Source organism: Prosopis cineraria, unplaced genomic scaffold (assembly GCF_029017545.1).
Source record: "Prosopis cineraria cultivar Desert tree isolate PC_DT_omini unplaced genomic scaffold, ASM2901754v1 PC1, whole genome shotgun sequence".
In the NCBI taxonomy this organism is placed as follows: domain Eukaryota; kingdom Viridiplantae; phylum Streptophyta; class Magnoliopsida; order Fabales; family Fabaceae; genus Prosopis; species Prosopis cineraria.
Window position 1 is genome coordinate 43,045,819 of NW_026555332.1, and position 21,253 is coordinate 43,067,071.

General features: G+C 32.9%; 1 protein-coding gene across 1 annotated transcript; it reads left to right on the top strand.

Moving 5' to 3' along the window:
- The first annotated feature begins 8,132 nt into the window (after window positions 1-8,132).
- LOC129301853 (uncharacterized) lies at window positions 8,133-15,301 on the top strand. Its single transcript, XM_054940468.1, has 7 exons — window positions 8,133-8,348; window positions 8,473-8,664; window positions 8,831-9,400; window positions 11,000-11,135; window positions 13,873-14,114; window positions 14,245-14,436; window positions 14,549-15,301. The coding sequence occupies exons 1-7, from the start codon at window positions 8,136-8,138 to the stop codon at window positions 15,119-15,121; spliced, it is 2,118 nt and encodes a 705-aa protein (XP_054796443.1). The 5' UTR covers window positions 8,133-8,135; the 3' UTR covers window positions 15,122-15,301.
- The last annotated feature ends 5,952 nt before the right edge of the window (window positions 15,302-21,253 follow it).

Sequence of the window (21,253 nt, forward strand, 5' to 3'; positions counted from 1 at the left end):
GTGTTTGTCACTCCAAAATCATGTTTTCTGAATTTTGACTTCGACATAAATGTCTGCAAATTCGTGCTTAGAATTATCCAGAGAGCAGTCCTATTCCAACTATTACGATGACTAAACTCTATGTTCAAAAAATCAAGCTTTTGATGTTGAGGTTTCATGGCTATGTGCAGCGTAGGAGTGTCTTGCGAGGTCTGAGAATTATTATACTCCAATCTTTCAATATATTTCATCATATTACAACAAAAAAAAAACATTAACATATATTATCTAAAAATTTAATAATTTTCAACATGTTCTTATTAAGTATAATATTTTAATAATATATTTTTTTTCCTAATATTTAATAGAAAATAAAAAGAAAAATGTTATGAGTCTTATATTAAGGAACCTCGTAAATGAAGTGAAATTAATAAGTTTAAGAAACTTTTACATCCAACAAAATAGTCATTTGAGATAGATTCTCATTTTAAATCTGAGTACAAAAAACTTATGATAAAGGGGGGATGACTGTTAAGTTCTAAAAGAAAAAATTAATGCCAATTAGGTCCAAAGATGAATCTAGAATTCATCAAATGGGTGGGCTAAAATTGAATTTTTTTTTAAATGTGAGAAGCCACAACTAAAATTTTATTCAAATGTAAAGAGCTAACAATAATTTTTACATTTTTTATAAATAAAATTATATTTTTTTAAAAAAATTTGGAGTGTGGGGAGCCACATCCCTTGCTAGCACCCTCTTAAATTCATCATTGGTTAGGTTCTAATAATTTTTTAAAATAATTAATTATAAATTTAAAAGTTTTAATTGTAAATATGATATTTAAATTTTAAATATAACAATTAATTTATAATTTAAATTTTTATTTATAATTACTTGAATTGATAGTTACAATTTTTTCACAAAAAGTCTAATTAAAAATTTAGTTGTCATTAATTTATTTTTTTTGAAATTTTATTGTTATTATTTTTATGATCAAAAGTCATTGACGTGACTTGTATAAATAAGACAACAAAATTGTTTCCTCTCCAGTTCACAAACATGAGCGGAGGGAGCGTGTGTTGTTAAATATTATATGTAGACAAAGGGGATAAGGGTAGAATAGGGAACATGGGGGGAATAGCATGAGACGATGCGGAAGCAAGAACCTGAGGGGTGAGGAGGGGCTGTACATCATGTGAAATGAGCGTCCGGATTGAATAGAAAGTTAGAAACGAAAAACAGGGAGGGCTAAATGGACATTATGTTGGATGTTTTTTGATGCAGGGACCACACTGGAGGAATCCAATAAGAGATCGGGTACGTGCTCCTGGCTCAACCACATTTCCGTTCACTTCAATTGTTGTGTCTCTCTATTGCAGATTTCAAATGTGTGGATCGTACGAGTGGCTCTCTCCCTCTCACAGCGTGGCTTGAGAGAATCGAATCATCAGTTTGACATGAATTCCCAGAAGAAAAGCGAGAATCTGTGGAGAGGAGGTTGTCTGCTGAGGTGGACCCATTTCCTCCAAAATCAACACACAGGCCCATCTATGGCCCAAACGTTAACTGTTTTATAGTATTTTTTCCTTTCACTTTTCAGGATTCTGTTGTTCCCCCATCCACTTTCCTGCGTTGATTTAAGAAACAAATATCCTATCATTCATGACTTGTCCAGCGTCTCACGGTTTTCATATTATATTCCATTAATTATTAATTGTTGCCCACAACTTCTACAAAGTTTTCTTATCTGGAATATTTTTCTGGGTTTTAGCTCTGCCCCTGTGTAATTAACAAGCCTTTCCCCCTCATTTCATCACTTACAAACAATGTCACTTCTAGTTGTCAAGTGAAAATTTTTCATTAATTAATGAGCTCTTGCAATCTTCACAACCTCGTATATCCCCCACGGCCCCATTCCAAAATTAAAACCTCAAATTCAACTTGGATTTATTCAACATTCAAACAAGTTGCCCCTCCACTCCTTCTAGGCCTAGGAGCCTCCCTTTGCTAATCCTGTTTGTTGGTATATTTTAGTACTGGCGTGTGATCAGTGTTAATCATACATTTGTTAATTGACATCCCTAAAATCTATATAAAAAGGTCATGTATCATTGTGTTGAAGTAAGAAGGTATATTGCGTGTAACCTCATCTCACCTCATGTGGAGTTAGTTTTCCTCACCCTTGAGTTAAGGGATGAATAGTGTGTTGTAAATCCTTCAAGTAAAGAATCATCTTCTTGTAACCTTCAATCATTATCATTCTTGGATGTTATTTATCTTCTTTTTTTTTTTTACTTCTGTTCAGTTTTGTATGTTAACACTATCATCACAAGAGATGTAATTAAGGACCTTAGAATAATAAAATTCCCAACAAACTCTCTCAAACTATAAATACAAAACGAGGCTAACTCCAGTCTTTCATGCAACAAAGATTTTTGCAAATTCTGGCTACAACTTAAAACGATAATTTACCGTATTAAGACTTGGTCATAATTTTTTGGGTAAAAACAATTTAAGATCAGATCGATTATATATCACTTGATATTTCTTAAAAAACTCGGGACAAGTATATAAAAGTATAAAACTTTATACCATCCCATCATACAACTACTGGGAACTATCAATGTAGCTATAATATAATTATCAAGGGCTTATTTGTTTTTTATTTTTAAAAATTATTTTTTGTTTTTGAAAGTAAAAAAAATAAAAAATATATTTGGATAAGTATTTTTAATTTAATTATTTTTAAAACCGTTTTATTTTTTGTTTTAAAAACAAAAAATAGAAACAATTTTAATTTTTTTTTGTTTTCAAGATACATTTCATTTGATTATTGTAAATTATAATTAACTTGATCAATTTTTATCATAAATCATAACCATTAATTGCCTGTAATCATCTTTATCAACTTATTTTTTAATTTTAAAATTATTTTTGAATTAATATAACCAAACAAATTTTCATTTTATTTTGTTTTGAATTTTTTTAAAAAAACTATATTACAAAATAATTTTTAAAAATAAAAAATTAGAATAAAAACTAAACATGCCCTAAATATGTATCTCACATCTTGCACAGGTTTAAATCTGAATGACGAATTTGAATCTTTTTTGAAGTTGAGAATGGTGAATTTCTGTAAAATTTTCATTAAAAAGAAAATTTTACCTAAATTTACCAATTCCAACATTAGTAAATTTAAATCCTAGAATGAGTTGCTTTTTTTGTGGGCAAACATGGTTAAATAATTTTGGATTTTATCTCATGTTTGTGAGTGGGTATAGATTATTGAGACACGAGAGGATCGCAAGGGGTAGTCATCTGTTGTTTTGTTTAACAAAGACAGGCTTGCAGTCATGTGGACTATAATTTACATCAAAACTCGAGCCTTACAGTTTGTTCATAGTGCTTAACAAGTTGGGCCTTAACCCAAAACACTCAATTTCTTTTAACATTAGCATTAATATCAATTTATATTATAGAATATTACCAAAAAAAATTATATTATAGAAATCTATAAACTTCAAAGAAAATAACATCCAAATCTCCACAACACAATTAAATATCACTAACAACTGGACATTTTAGTTGCCATTTTACCATACTCAATCAGTCAATCTTTCATCAACATTAAACCATGCGATTCATTTTAAATTGTGTGCAATTTACACAAAAGGCTTGGTTATCTGAAATTAAGAACATGATTGTTGATTTTATATTGGGAAAATAGCATCGAAGGACTATTGTGTAAAATTTATAGTATACAAGAGACAAATGATTTGCTATTTACCCTACAGTCCTTTGGTCCTTCTTTTTAAATTAATTTTGTAAGCAAAACGACAAAATTGCCTTCTATGTAGTTAAGAAACAAAAAAGAAAAGAAATCTCACTATCGCTCGGCCGTCAAACCACATTGACAGTGAGGTTGCCGAAGCCCTTGCTACTAGCAGGGGTCTTCAGCGGCAGGTCACTGGAGCTCCAACACCGGCGACATTTTATTTAAAAAATAAGCTTTTTAGGTAGTTAAGAGAGAATTTGATCTCATGACACTTAGCCACCTAAAAAACTTAGTGGCTTGGCCACCAAGCCTTTTACTAATATATAGCAAAAAAAAACATAAGTAATAAACCAAGCTTCTAACTACTTCTTATTAATTTTTTTAACTTGTTAAAATTATAATAAATTGTTGTTATTTTACAAATATTAATCAATCACGAATAGATTGGTGTTAAAATGCATGAAGTTTTAAAGCCTTTAATTTGTAATTGTCCATGTCAGATTAATAAATAATATTTATAAAATAACAACAATTCATTTAAAATTAACAATAATTTATTATGGTTTTAACGAGTTAAAAAAACAATAAGAAGAGTTTAGTTGTACACATTAGTCATTCATTAATAAATATTCATTTGATTTTGACAACAACCTATTTGTGATTGACAATAATACATTAGAATGTTTAACAAGTAAAATGCATGAGTTTTAAAGCTTTCAATTTGTAATTGTTCATGTCAGATTAGCAAGTAACATTTGTATAACAACACACCATTATGTTATTACATGAATGTTGTTATAAGCTTGATTTACTACTTATATTTTTTATTCTACGTGTTATTAAAGAAGCTTTTTACGTGGCCAAAGGTCATGGAATCAAACCCTCCCTTAACCATTTAAGAAGCTTATTTTTCAAATAAAATATCAACCAGAGCTCCGGTGACTTGTCTCTGACGACCCTTGCCGACAGCAAGGGCTTTGCCAACCTTGCTGGCGTTGGTGGGATTTTTTTTTCTTTTTTCTTTAATTACTTGAGGGGCAGTTTTGTTATTTTGCTTATAGAATTAATATAAAAGAAGAACTAGGGGATTATAGAGTAAATAGCAAATTATTTGATCCTTGTGTGATATAAATTATACACAGTAATTTTTGGATGCTATTTTTCCTTTTATATTTGTGTATATTTGGAGGGAAGTGTTAATTTCATCCATTTGGACAAAATTATCAGAAAAATGCTACATATTTATACATCAAACAGACCTATGCATTGTGCCATGATGATCAGTATAAATGGAACTACGTATACCCTCTGTCAATTATTCCATATGCTGTGGAATTCATTTATTTACAGGTATAGTATAAAAGTTCTGGCGGATTACTTTACAGTTTTACACGATTCACATTCTTATAAACCCGACTACTATTCATTGAAGCATTATAAAAGATATTTATCCCTTACAAATTGTGAGCAATTAACTGAACCGATCTCGCAACCAAAATTGTTAAAAATTTAATTACCAGGTGATATAAAATTTCACATACTGCTGCGACCATTAGGGAATTAACTATGATCACGACTCCTTCAGTTCTACTTAACACATGCAGGAAATCAAACTTCGTTTTGCCTCTTGCGTACCTCGTTAGAATAACGCATCCATTTAATAATTATACTATGATTATAATATTAGTACGAGTAATATTAGAAATTATCCGAAGTAGCAAAGAACATGGGCACTAGTTATGGAGAAATTTGATTCTCCAGATCGTGCTCTCATCAGGCCCTGCCACACCAATAACATTCTTCCATTTTTTGTCAGCAAGCGATCAAGCATCTTCATGTCTAAGTTTCAACGCGCACCGGCACAGCTGGCATTCCGGATCATGTTTGAAGTTTTCTTTATCATTATCTATATAACAGTCAATTAATAATTAAATTATTGATTATTGATATTAAATTAATTAACGTAACTAGCTCCATGAATAAACATATCCATTATTCAGGAGGCGTTTGCGATGCTTTACGCGCGCGTATAGAAGCATTGACTTTTGTCATTGGGTTCTTATTCTGGGTTAGAGACATCTAATATACCCTTCTTCATTATCTCTTGTAATTCTCTAATATCTCAATTTTATTTTTTATTTTTTTGAATCATTAGCTTCTACATAAAGTAAGAGACATTTAAATATCTTGACATCCCAAAATGGTGAAGATTTATATTTTTTATGATTTTCAAAAATAAAAGAGTGTATTTGTGATATTTTTCTTTAAAAAATCATAAAAAATACAAATATTCACCATTTTGAGACATCAAGATATCCAAGTGTCTCTTATTTTATGTAGAAGCCAATGATCTAAAAAAATAAAAATAAAATTGAAAAGTTGGGACATTGTAAGAGGTATTGGAGAAGGGCACATTAGTGGCTCCTAGCCCTCTTATTCTTCTTTCATTAATAACCATTCTCCCTTTCCTATTTGCAAATATTTTTGGTGACCTTCAATTAGGAGTGTTTACGGGACGGGACTAGGATCCCTCTGTTCCCTGTTCCATTTTGAAAAGAGATTGGGACTAAATTTTTGTCCCGTGTTTCGTCCTATCCTATTATGAATCGAGACGTCATGTTGTCCCGATAAATCAGGCAATGTCAGAAAAAATTAGATAATAATATTCTTTAAAATTTTAAATAATATAATTTATTAAATTTTGAATCAAAACAATGCGATTACATAAATCATAACAATTTAAAGTTAATAATTAAATTACATTAATCACAACTACACATTATGATAGCAATTACAAGTGATCTCTAGGTTATAAAAGCAACAAGAATAGACAAGCCAAGTACAATATCAAATCATTGTTCTTTTATTTTAGCTAAGATGTGCTAGGCTAATGACTCTTTTGAAAATAAAACAAGAAATATGATATAAATAAAATTTTTAAAATAGATGGATAAAAAAATAAATTATATTAATATAATTAATATATTATAAAGAAAGATATCGTCCTATTTACTCTATGCCATTAAAATTATCAATATAAAAAAACTTTAATTTTATATAAGAATTGCAAGTATTGAAATTATAATTGATATAATTAATAAAGTATAAATTATATTAATATAATTAATATATTTAATATATATTTTTAAAATAAAAATTAATATATATAATATTCAGGAGGGACGTCTTGATGGTAATTCAGTGTCCCGTCTTATTCCGATCCCTTTTCTATCCTGTCCTATAAAATCTCATCCTAATTATTTTTGAGTTAGGACAAGATCTATTTCAATATAATTGAGATGATATTACAGCAATTGATATGGCTGCAAGTTGAACACCCTTGCCTTCAATCACTATGTATATGTCAACCTAGAAAAAGTTACGTACAGCTGTAATTGATCACTTATTTATAGGCTTTCAATTCATTGTAGGTAGTAGACGAGCATTAGGCTCCAAAGCCAAACCTCTAAATTAAGTGTAACTTCGGATCTCTTTGTGTGCAGACATTTGATATTTTAATTATAATAACCCTTTCAAATCATTCTTTACCCGTATTATAAACTTTTCGTGCTTTAATCATTTGTAATGCAGTGATGGTAATTATATATGGACAAGGTGCCAAATGGAGGAAAGTATTCTGATATCTACATATATATATATATATATATATAACACTCTGGAATAGCTAGCTAAGCTAGGCAAGAAAAAACTGAACCCAATATAAAAATGTAGCTTTGAATATATATACATATGTTCGAGACTAATTATTAACCAAAAGGCTTTATTAAGACTGGTTTATCGCATATGCATCTTACATTAATGATATATTTATCAATCAATTAGCTGGCACAGGAATTGCCAGGTCAAATTAAATACATATAGAACTTTAAAAGAGGGATCAATGGCCTGTTACAAGGTTATGGCCGAAGGAAGCAAGGTCTGTTCAAGCCACTAACCAGATTAGCCACATAATTATTCAACTTTTTCGATATAGTTTCGTATACAATAGTGTGTGTGTCTATATGTATCACCGTCTATATTCATACACAAATATACACATAATATATATTCACTCCGAATAGCTCTGGTGGGAGTTTTCTTAAATGATTATATTGATTCTTCTTCAGATGGAAATTTCCATATTAAATTGTTATTCCAAATGTATGTCTCTCTTCATCCAATCATAGCAACTGAATTGAAGAAGATATATGAGGATGTGTAACGCGGTAAATAACAGCATTGAGTCTGTGTTGGACAATTAATATATGCAAATGCTGAACTGTATCTGACTTGGCAAAGAAGACAATAGTGGCTATAAAAAAGAGATCAATGGCCTTGCTGCAATGCATTCCTATAATCAGTTTTCCATCAGTTTCCAGTATGAGGCCTGCATTCTTCTTACTGTGTTGCGTGGTCCTTTTTGCTTCTCTTAATGTTGGACAAGGTGGCAAACTCAGGAAGAACTTCTACCGAAGAACTTCTTGCCCTAAAGCTGAGGACATCATCAAAATAAGAACTACTCAGCTTGTCTCTTCTATTCCTGGTTTGCCAGCCCAGTTGCTGAGAATGCACTTTCATGACTGCTTTGTTAGGGTACTTATCATATTATTTGTAACATCTTGTATATATACAGTATATATCCTCAGTGTTCTCTTCATGGCTTCCCCCCCCCCCCCATTTTTTTTGGCTATAATCATGTTTGCTAAACACATTTCAGGGTTGTGATGCATCAGTCCTGCTGAACTCCACTGCTAATAATGCTGCAGAAAAGGACTCAATCCCAAACCTAACTTTGAAAGGCTTTGATGCCATCGATGATATAAAAGCCACCGTCGAGGCCCAATGCCCAGGTGTTGTTTCCTGCGCTGACATCCTCGCATTGGCCGCTAGGGACGCCGTTTCTATCCCTGTAAGTAACTAAACAATCTCGACCTACTGATCCATCCACAAAAGTGATGCGCGCGCGCGCGCGCGCACACACACACACACAGTACGTTTAAGGAGGGAAAATGATGAAGTCGATCGGTTTAGTTCTGTGATGAGTAATATCCGTCTCTTTCTCTCTGTTTGCGCAGTTTAAGAAACCTCTATGGGAAGTGCTTACTGGTAGGAGAGATGGGAGGGTGTCGATAAGCCAAGAAGCATTGGTCAACATTCCGGCACCGTTCTTCAACTTCACTCAACTCAGAGCCAGCTTCGCCAGAAAAGGCCTGACGTTGCACGAGCTAGTGGTGTTGTCAGGCTCTCACACCATCGGAATAGCTCACTGCAACTCCTTCAGCACGAGGCTCTTCAACTTCACTGGAAAAGGCGACCAGGACCCTTCTCTGGACCCCACCTACGCCAAGTTCCTCAAGTCCAAATGCAAGAGCCTCAGTGACACTACCACCACCGTGGAAATGGACCCAAACAGCTCTACCTCGTTTGACTCTAGCTATTACTCCAACCTTGTTCAGAACAAGGGATTGTTCGAATCTGATGCTGCGCTTCTGACCGACAAGCAGGCCAGAAAGACTGTCCATGAACTGGTTGACCAAGAGGATTTCTTCACCGAGTTCGCGCAGGCCATGAAGAGGCTCGGAAACATTGAGGTCCTCGCCGGCACCAGTGGAGAAATTAGGAAGAAATGCTGGGTTGTTAACTCTTAAAATTCTTTTATTTTATTCCTTGATGATTTTGTCTTTGCTTTTTTGTTTTCAACCTTCGGTTGAAAAGGTGGGATTGTCAAACTATTATTGTGTCGCTGATTTGATTTATCGTGTTGCTCGGAGAGTCATTTATGGTCGTTGTTTATCGAATAAAGTCCGTGCTTGACCCAAAAGCGGATAATACATAGATCTATCATCTTTGCTCGAAGAGACATGTTGTTTACTTTTTGGGCATCTACGATATCTTGTTTATTGAAAGAAAACTAACGTTTTAGCGAGTCTTCATTGATTGCATTGTGATTTTGAAAACGTTCCCTGTAGTCTATTGCCATCTTAAATCAATCCTGATAAAATGTTGTACTGTGGGTCTCACGCCCTAAGTGTTGGGTGAATACCTACTGCATCTCAGAGGTTTAGTGCCCAATATGGCAGCCAGATGGTGAGGAAACACATCTCAAAGACAGAGGGCTCGTCATGAAGACCAAGTGAAACACAAGCGGAATAAGGTGCATATATCAATGGTCAATCGTTGTGAGCTAGCAGCTTATAATTATTTCAACACTAACAACATGTTTAGCATCTCATATATATGCATCCATGTTAAGTTTGCAGGAGTTTTATAACTTTGCTCATTCCTTTTCTATCATAATTCTAGATCATATATCGCATTCTCTCTAAAAGCACAAGGAATGGTACCGTGGATCTTTGGAATGGATTGCATAAAGTCCAAATTACCCGTATGATCGATTATATTGCATGGGAACTCTCAACGTCTTATATATATATATATATATATATACTGTATGTTTGGACGACCATGCATCACGTTCTAGCTACTTCATTTTTCACAAATCAAATAATAATTATGTATTAGTATGCGAGAAGTCAACTTTTTTTAAAAAAAAAAAAGTAAATTGTCTTGTTGGTACCACGTCTCACATGTGTGTGCGTATTAAAGTTAATGCACTATATATTAATTTAGGTATGGAGTTTAGGGGGCAACGTGTATATATTGAATATTTAATGAAAGTAGTAATAAATAATTTTCCATCATAACTTTTCCATCTCTATCATTTTTATATTCTTCCAAATATATAGCAATACAAAAATATTCACATAATGTTTTGTTGGGTTGTAGAATTTTGTCCATCTTGGTGGATTATATTGGTCCAAACCCACATTAAATGTCTTGGGTACAGTTATTCCCACATGTTGCGTGCACGAGAACGACAGTGGGGGTATATATGTAGGATGTGCACTGGAGAATAACTCAACACTCAGATCATTTTATGCAAAGAATTTTCATACGGTTTTCTCTCTCCTCTCTCATACCATTTGCTGTGAAAACCCAAATCAAGTCCGGAGTGATTCGGTGCTAGGAAAAGAGAGGTATATGCTTTTAAATCCTACATACAATATGTCTGTGTCATTAATCATTTAAATATACCAAACATACCGTTACATTGCAAATAGAGTACTTCACCGAGGCCACATTTCGCAGGTTTGTAATCTCGTGTGAATCGATTCAGAGGAATGGTATTGGATGCAAGGTTGGATAGTAGTTACTGGTTTGAATTGTCTTGGTTGGTGATTCAGGAAGCATATATGCTGCTGGATGGACCTATACCGAGGAATACAGCGGAATTCGTAAAGAACAAGGATAATGACGTTGTTTGGATGCCGACGAGATTAATTGCTCTTGCTTTGGACATATTTATACAAATTTTGTGTTGTATGAGGCCACGACTAATTAGCTCGAATATTAACTCAAAATATAGTTATTTCAAAGTTAAAAACATGTTTTTCCTTTGTGTGGTAGGGGACTGGGGGAATGGGGGGAATAAGTGTTTCATCCCGTTGGACAAAATCATCAGAAAAATGCTCATATATCTCTCATAGCTCAAGCTCAAGAATCATGGATAGATTATATGAATCAGTGGTGCGGCAAAGAACTAAAGCTAGGGATGCAAGATGATTTAATTTAAAAATTAATATTTTTTAAAAAATAATAATTTAATATAATAATAATTAATTAATTATACTGGGACTAGAATTTTTATTACTAGATTGAACACCAATTTTTGGAAAATTATATTCAACATGTTGATATGTTATTTCATGTAAGTATGATCTCTATTTTATTTTTGATATATCATCAAAATATTATGTATCTAATTAGCTTTTGAATCCAAATATGTTTTATCTAGTCCAAATGATGATACAATACATTTTACTTAAATTTTTTTTTTTAAGTGAGGGGTGCATTTGTAGATTTTCACTCTAGCATGGCTCTACAACTGATATTAAACAATCTTATTATTTTAAAGTTCATGTATGTCTGGGTGATTATAGGGGGTGTTTATTTCATTCAAAATATACGACAAAATCATATGCATATATGCATCATGTATGTATAGCAAACAAACCCGCATGATGAGTAGGCGCATAAATGGAAGCACCCTCTTCTCCATCAAGTATAATTCCATGACTCTTGAATTCTTCTTCTTCTCCTTCTCCCTTTTTTTTTCTGGGCACTCTAGGTATAAAAAAGTTTTTGCTCGTGGTCCACGGATTCAAATTCATATCCATGCTTATGAGATGTGCAAGAGTTGAATATTGTTATTATATCGAATCAACATTTGTTGACACGTTGTGGAGTTTATTTGTCCTTCATTAATATTGTTGACGATGAGTAGTAATTGAATATTTTATTACCCTACAAGAACCATTGACGATATTGCTAATTAAAGGCCAGTCAATTCAAAAATTCATCACATTTCCTAGTTTTACTCAGCTAGCGCAGGAACTTGCCTCTTCATACCTCAAGGTAGCCATTAGCGTAACCTACACAATTATGATTATTATAGTTGTATCTGGTAAAAGTATTAGAGTAATAATTATTATCCGAAGCAATGGAACATGGCACCAATTATGGAGAATTTGATTATCCAGATGGCGTTCAGAAGAAGCCCTAGCTACCACCAATGACTTTGTTCCGATTTTTGTCCGTATTTCACATGCATGTGTGCAGGCGATTATCAACGCATCTTCTTGTCTAAGTAATTCACCGCCCACCTTACACATGCCCTCCTTCAGCAACATGTTTATACATTAAAATTACTTTAATTTAATTAATCAATTAACGGCGAAAATATTTATATACTATATATAATTGGTCAATTAAAGTAACGCCATTAATATATACATTTTCAACAGGGATCCGGGCAACACGTTGGGTCAAAGTACCTTTACTATAACACAACTTGGGAGGCCATTGCGATGCTTTAAGCGCACACAAAAGCGTCATTGGTTCTTGTTCTTCTATATATGGTATTTTAATTTCTTTTTGGTTTGCAATCAGTCCCTTATAAGTTACCAATATCTTTACCTCATCATACATATTAAACAAATTAGTTAAAGATGGTTAACTAATTAAATTTCTGTTGAAACACATATTTCTAAAAAATTGTTTCGTAATGTCAAACAATTTAATGATCAATGGTAAGGAAAATATATTTAATGATCGGTCAATTTATCAAAGTGACTTATGTTTTAGGTAATAGAAGAGCACTCGGCTCCAAATTCGAACCTCTCATTATCATTTTACATTTGTTATTTTCATTATAATTAAGGAGCTAAATATGGATGAAAATATCATGATATAAATTGCACTAGTAACAACTAACGCTGGAATATAACTGGGCCTAGGCAAGAAAAGTTACTACCTAGGCAGTAACTTTGAATATGTACACGTTCAAGCTTGCTTTTAATTTGCTAAAAAAAAAATATTAACGTTTAGTATTAAGTTATTAACTAACCTATAGGCTCTTAGACTGGTCTATCGATCGCATTTGCATCTTACCAAGATATATATATATATATATAGCATTAATTCATAATCAATTAATAATTAGCTGGCAGAGGAATTACCAAGTCAAAATTAAAGACATATATAAAACTCTAAAAGAAGTGTGGCCTGCTGAGGTTATGACCGAAGGAAGCAAGGTCATTCTAACAACTATCCAGATCAGCAACTCATTAATTCATTTCAAACAACCTTTATTTTGTATGCATATAAAAAATATATATTCATCCCATAAGTTGGTTGCAATTTTCTTGTACATAATCGGTGATTATTCTTTAGATAGTAATACCCATTTTCTAGTGTTATTCCAAATCTGATCACCTCTTTTCCGTCCAATTATCAATTGCAGCTTAACTGGAGATGTATAATTACGTATACATGATTATGGCACGTAGTACTTAACACGGTAAAGTAAAATAACAGTATTGAATCTGTCTAACTGGACAATCAAATATGCAATGCTGAACTGTATTTGACTTAGAAAAGAAGACAATAATGCCTATAAAAGGAGATCACAATTGGCCAATCAGCCAGTGCATCCTGATCAAGTTCTCTCCATTTTGTGACAGTCAAAAAGTCTATCTAGTGAAGGAGAGAAGCTAAGATAGATCGTTATTTGGAGGGTTTTCCAATATGAGGTCTGCATTATTCCTCTTGCTAGGTTGTGTGGTAATCTTTGCTTCTCTTGTGGTTGGACAAGGAGACAGCCTCAGGAAGAACTTCTACCGAAGTTCTTGCCCTAAAGCAGAGGACATCATTAAAACGAGAACCTCTCAACTTGTCTCTGCTAATCCTGGTTTGCCCGCCCAGTTGCTGAGAATGCACTTTCATGACTGCTTTGTCAGGGCACGTATCATATATTATCTCTAACAACTTTTTGTGTGTATATATGAGTACTATTCACTACTGTTCTGTGTTCTCTTATGGTTTGCTTTTAGCTATATATAACCTGTTTGTAAAACATGTACAATTTCAGGGTTGTGATGCATCAGTCTTGTTGAACTCCACTGCTGATAATACTGCAGAAAGGGACTCCATCCCGAACCTAACTTTGAAAGGCTTTGATGCCATCGATAACTTAAAATCCACCGTCGAGGCTCAATGCCCAGGTGTTGTTTCCTGCGCTGACATTCTCGCTTTGGCCGCTAGGGACTCCGTTTCCATCCCAGTAAGTAACTAAATAATCTCAACCTTCTGATCCATTCGGTAAAGAAATGCTGAAGTTGGTTTAATTAGTTCTGTGATGTGTAATATCTGTCTCTTTCTCTCTGTTTGCGCAGTTTAAGAAACCTCTATGGGAAGTGCTTACTGGTAGGAGAGATGGGAGGGTGTCGATAAGCCAAGAAGCATTGGTCAACATTCCGGCACCGTTCTTCAACTTCACTCAACTCAGAGCCAGCTTCGCCAGAAAAGGCCTGACGTTGCACGAGCTGGTGGTGTTGTCGGGCTCTCACACCATCGGAATAGCTCACTGCAACTCCTTCAGCACGAGGCTCTTCAACTTCACCGGAAAAGGCGACCAGGACCCTTCTCTGGACCCTACCTACGCGGAGTTCCTCAAGTCCAAATGCAAGAGCATCAGTGACACTACCACCACCGTGGAAATGGACCCCAACAGCTCTACCTCGTTTGACTCTAGCTATTACTCCAACCTTGTTCAGAACAAGGGATTGTTCCAGTCTGATGCTGCGCTTCTGACCGACAAGCAGGCCAGGAAGACTGTCAATGAACTGATTGACCAAAGCGGTTTCTTCACCGAGTTCGCGCAGGCCATGAAGAGGCTCGGAAACATTGAGGTTCTCACCGGCACCAGTGGAGAAGTTAGGAAGAAATGTTGGGTTGTTAACTCTTAAACTGGTTCACATATATAACTTGTCATTCCTATCATGATTTTGTCTTCCTTGTAGTTTTTCATCTTTGGTTGTGGGATTGTCACGCTAATATTGTTTCGTCACTGGTGTGATTTATTATATTGTGTTGCTTGAAGATATATACAAGTTGTTTATTGAATAAAGTTTACGTTTAACTCTGAAGTCGAGAATATATAGATTGTATATCGTACGTAACGTGGTGTTGTTACTACTGGTGCGACCTTTTTCCTCCTCTCGCTGTCGAGTGGAAAGGCCAATTTTTTCTGACTTCGTAGATAGATAGATGGCAATGTTTTAAAATCAGAGTCGGACATTGAACTAAAAAGAACCACAGGTTATGATTTTTATAGTTTAATCGATTAAACCAATTGTTGAAACATTGACATAAAAATTAAATAAAAATTATATTTATATACACAAATATAAAAATAAAATATTAATTTGTTGATGGTGCTTGGGATTTTAATGTCAAAGGCTAGACATCCGAACCGTTGGAGCTACAGACAGAGACATGTTGGCACAAACTTGCGATCTTAAAGTAAAATGTTGGAGCTGGAGGCATGCCATTATGTCACAACTCACGGACTTTCGATTCCGATGCCAAATACTGGATCACTAGAGTTGGATGAGAGATCAAAGATTGAGTCTAATTTTTTTTCCCCTTTAAACCGGGTTGACCCATTATGATTTTTAGGCCAGATTTGATTCTTTCAAAATCGTTTGGTTTAATCAAATTCAACTGCTAGATTGGTCCAACTGATTGGATCAAGCTATTTTTTCAGTTTTCAAAATACTGATAGATAAATATCATTTACCATTTTGATACATATAAGACATGCACGTCATGAAAAGGCACATGAATTTGGGGGTTGCCTTAGCACCACTCTCATTTATTTATGTTGTGTGAAGATTAAAAAGTCTTAGATATCATCCTAAGATTTTTTTTGATTTTTCTATTTTATTTCTTACAAGCATTATCTTGTCTAATGCAATATTGTTCGAAACACAATCAGACATTAAATATTAGATTTAGACGTTTCTTAGAATATCAAATTATTATATGAATCCTAGAAATTTAAATGACTTGTGATAAATTGAAATTTTTGAGATTAATCTCAAAATGTTCTTAAGTTTTGATGAATATTTTTAATATATTGGCTGTCTTGAGTCACTTTCAGAATTTAAGATATTGAGAAGTTGTATGGGTAGAAATTAAAACTATGATAGAGTATCAAACTATATCAAATTAAAGATATATTCTCTTTCAAAGGTGCACATTCCTTGTATAATATTATTTTTGTAACTGTAGAGAATAAAAACCATCCCTCTCTAGAGGAATTGCTATTGAAAGGGGGGGGGAGCCATCGTTGATTCGAAATATTAATTAGACACAAGTGAGACTGGATAATTGAGTACAAGCCCGTCAATTTGACAAGTGTTAAATGACATTAAGTTAAGTTAGATTGAACAACACAGTTAAATATTTGGACTGAGTTAGGTATCAAAATAATTACATTGATCCATTTAGTAATTTAGTTTGATCTCACGCTAGCTTAATACACAGTAAACGATAGATTTCTATCCCTTGAAAAAAAAAAAAAGAGGGACAGTGATAATAAAATCTCTCTGAATTATATAAATAACTATTTAGTTTTTTAAAATATTATAATTTCAATGAAATGCCTAGAGACCTTTGTATTAATAAATTTTAAAATAAAAAAATTATTTTACTCTTACTAAAAATAACAAGCTTCAATCATAATTTTTATTTAAAGAATCATAATTTTTATTCTGTAAATCATAAAAGTTAAATAAAAAATTATAACATATCAAGTCTAATTTTTGTTATTGGAAAATAAACTCTAATTATAACTCTTGCTTAAAGAATAACAATTTTTATTTTATAAATTGCAGCAGTTGAATAAGAAATCATAATTTATTAAGTGTAATTTCTATTATTAAAAAACAAATTTTTTATTCATGACTTTTATTTAAAGAATCATGACTTTTATTTGAAAATAGAAAAATTGAATAAGAAATTATAACTTATCCATAAGAGTAAAATAATTTTTTTAATTTAAAATTTATTGATAAAAATGTCCATAAAGACTTCAATAAAATTGTGATATTTTAAGGGATTAGATTATTATTTGTATAATTTGAAAGAATTTTATTGACATTTTTTCAAAAAAGGATGTGGGATTTTGGCTATTTTGTTTCCGCTAAGTTTAGGGTTTGCGGGGTCTTTGTTGCTTGGGCCTTTTTGGGCCAAAATTTTGTTGTTTGGGCTTGGGTTTTCATCTCTGCAGACCTCTTAATCTTTTGTTGCTATTCTTATTCAATTCCATTTTCGTCTTTGGCCACCAAAAACATCCAACTAAACCATCACCCGTCAACAGCATTTCATCTACTCTTTCCATTCAGCTATATATTTAATGTGCAAACTTACAATGCAATATAGACAACAAAACAAATACACAAGCACTGTGGATTACTGGGGTAGAAGAATAGCTTGAAAAATTGATAGACATGTAAATTATCCAACGAAAACATGCAGGAATATTCTCAGAAGATCTTAAAAAATTGGTAGACGCGTAAATTATCTAAGGAGCGGGATCCGTGACAAAAATATGAAGATTAGTATGGAAATTGTTTTTTTTATGATAAGGAAAATTATATTAATCAAAGAGTGAGAGTGTAATGAAATGGAAAAGCAAGAAAATTCTAAAAAGGAAATTGACCGGGTTATAAAATAGAAAAGAAAAAATTCATGAAACGACAACCACAATAATAAATGTCCCGCTCAATTGCCAAGCGAGGATTGCTTCTTGAAAAAATTTCAAGGCAAATGAGGTCCTTTCGATGACTTTGGATGAACAAACTTGTCTTTCTGCTGTTGGGAAACCCATTGTAGAAACGTTTTCAGGGAAAAACAATTCTAAGAGCCACAAGAGTTGGATTGTGGATTCTGTTATTGGAATGAAAGATCGGCTTAAAATTTTTGGAAGGATGTCTCTCTATTGAAGCAATGAAGGGGAGTCAAGTTTGTTGTTTCTGCTTTCTTTTGAAAACTTGCAAGCTCCAATTAGAGTTGGTTAGTGAGGCTGGTGTTATGGTTCTGGGAGTCATGATTGAAGTGGGAGGATGTAGTTATGAATGCAGTGGATGGTATTAATTGTGTTTAGTGAAATGGCAATGGAAGCGGTTTTTGATATAGAGTGAATGATTCCATTTCTCTTAGACCATATTGTGTGGACAGTGATGATGATGAGATTTAACATTTGATGATAAACTAAAGTAGTAGATAACATGGAAACAGGCCATTGAGAAATATCAGCCTAGTTAATGCAATCCATTTTGAGAGAAAGAGCACCAAACCAAACAGCTCTTGCGAAAGATCAAAGGATGAAAATGTGAGCAATGTATTCCAATGAGTCACATCCAAAGACACAACAATTGCTATTCGACAAGTGATGAAGATTCTGGATGTCACCAGCAAGAATGCATTTGTGAGTGAGTTTCCATGTGAACATGATATACTCAGAAGGTAAGCGAAGCTTCCAAAGATGTTTTCAATTGAGATTGAAGGAGTATGGATCCAGATGGTATTGGCGGTAGGGACGTGAATCACGAGTTGCTTGAGTCGTGTTCAAAAGGACACTATCTTTAAAAAATATTTCCGCATATCGGGATGATAAACTGGCAGTTCTCTAAAATTAAACAAGCACTTCCTGTAAAAGCAAGGTACCCGAATAGTAGAGCTAAAATGAACCCAAATGAACAACACAGCAGAAGCTAGAGGGAGGAGAGAATTGCCCAAAAAGCTCAAGAGGCTGGTGAGTTAATCTGTTCGCACCCATGGCTATATATAGCCCGAAGATGAAAACATGAACGTTAGTTCATAATCACCAGATTAAGGCTTTGATTACACACATATAAAATACCATTAATCTGAAGCCGTTGGCAGACAAGGGCATTTGAGAAATTAACTCACAAAATCAATTTTCAAAAGTAGTTTAAGCTAAAAATAATTATTTATTTATTTTGTAAAAATAATCCAGTAAAAAGAACTCAATGCCTCTTGAACTCGTGTGCAGGAGGTGAATCAATTGATTTCAATTGCAATTACTCTGAGTTGGCCTATCTCATGCGCACAAACCTACTTTTTCTCTAAGCTTATATTACTAACCCACTTCATTCCTTAGTATTTATACACTAGAAAAGTTCTTCATTTAGATAATATGGAACTTTTGACGCACACACAACAGATGGGGGGTGTTTAAAGCCTTAAAAGGATTGTTTAACAGAGTATTCTACATTAGGATTAAGTTTTCATGGAAGGCAATCTTGATCATTGAAAAAGGAAAAAGGAGCATTGAGAATGGAGGTGGCCTGATCTTTGTCATAAAGATTGAATACTTTTTGATGATTTCAAAAGAGAAAATTGTGCGAAATAAGATTGCTAACTGTCTTGTTATTATTGACCAGGCTTCTCTTGTTTGCAAGTATGAGCCACCATAAGGCGTAGTTGAGGGGGATGGATTGACCATCACCAACCTTTTAAGAAAGATTATTAAGAAGAATATCTTTGGATCTGAAAATACCTTTCCACATCCAATAGGCATTGGAACGAGGGTGAAGCAAGCGTTTGGATCCAGTATTAACATATTTGACTCTGAGAGTACGGCCTAGTAGAGAAATCTGAGGAGAAGAGATAACCCTCCAGACTTGTTTTGCAAGTAATGAATAATTGACTATTCCAATCAAGACCCCCAATATCAGAATTACTGCAAAGGATATCCCATTTAGCCTAGTGCACTGATTTTTGACCATTTTGGGAATCCAAAAAAAAATTGCAACAAAAACTATTCCAGATATGAGACGGGAGTCCAATGCACGATAAATCTATGAAATAGAAAATCTAGTAAGAACAGAAATAATCAGTCGGTATTATTGCAGCAAAGAATGTCAATTTTTTTCCCCGTACATGAGAAGGGAGGTATGGAAATTGTTCGAAGCCTGAAGCAACCTTTTTTTTTTTTTTAATTGCAGATGTTTAGTTTTTCTACCTTGTAAGAATAGAATATCAATGAAATACAAGCTCAATTTATAATAATTATAATCAAGTAATTAATGTTACAGTCAACTTAAGTATGATAAGAAACTGTAAAATTTCAAATCAACAATCGTAATCAGTCAAATAATATTTAAATACATTAACAGAAGAAAATACTCACATTCACACCTTGATCCGTTATATGTTTGTTCATAACAAGCCAACGATGAAAGCGTATCTTTTGTCTTTTACTATGTCTAATTTATATTGACAAAGAAAAAAGTCTAATTTATATTTATATTTACTACTATTATGTATTGATTAATCTAATAATTAAAAATAAAATATCTTCAAGGCTTTTCTTTGCCAGCAATCTTGGAGGCTTAAAATTCACAATCACAACCTTGAAAATATGTTCATTTAACAAATTATAAATTACATTCTTACAATTTATTTAAAAATATTTTAATAGAATATTTTAAATTATATTATTAAAATAAATAAATATTTTTAACCCTGAAATAAGTAACCTTTATTTTCGCGGATATAAATATTTATTTTTAAATATTCCAGATATTTTAATTTTTAATCAAAAGAAAGATTAAATATGTATTTCATATCCTTTGCACATTGGCCCGGATTTTCCATTTCCAACAGGTGGAATCTATTTAAATTATTTCCAAGTTGCAATTATAAATTTTTTATTTTTAAAATTTTGAAATATTTTATTTTATTTTTTGATATCTTAGATTAAAATATTTTTATGTCTTATTTTATGCTTATAATTATTTATTACTAATAAATATAATAAACTGATCATAATTCAAAATATGATAAATGTTGAGCTATTTTTTGATTTTGATTATATAATATGAATTATATTTACAAAAACCTCTCTATATATAATAGATGATAATGGATTATGAAAGATCCGGTACTGAAGCAGGATCATGCGTAATCCAACCAGGAACCAAAGAAATAACGAGATGAAGAAAAGATTATCTCATGCATTTTTGGAAAGTATGGAACTCCCGTTACTTGTGGAGCTGTAAATTTGT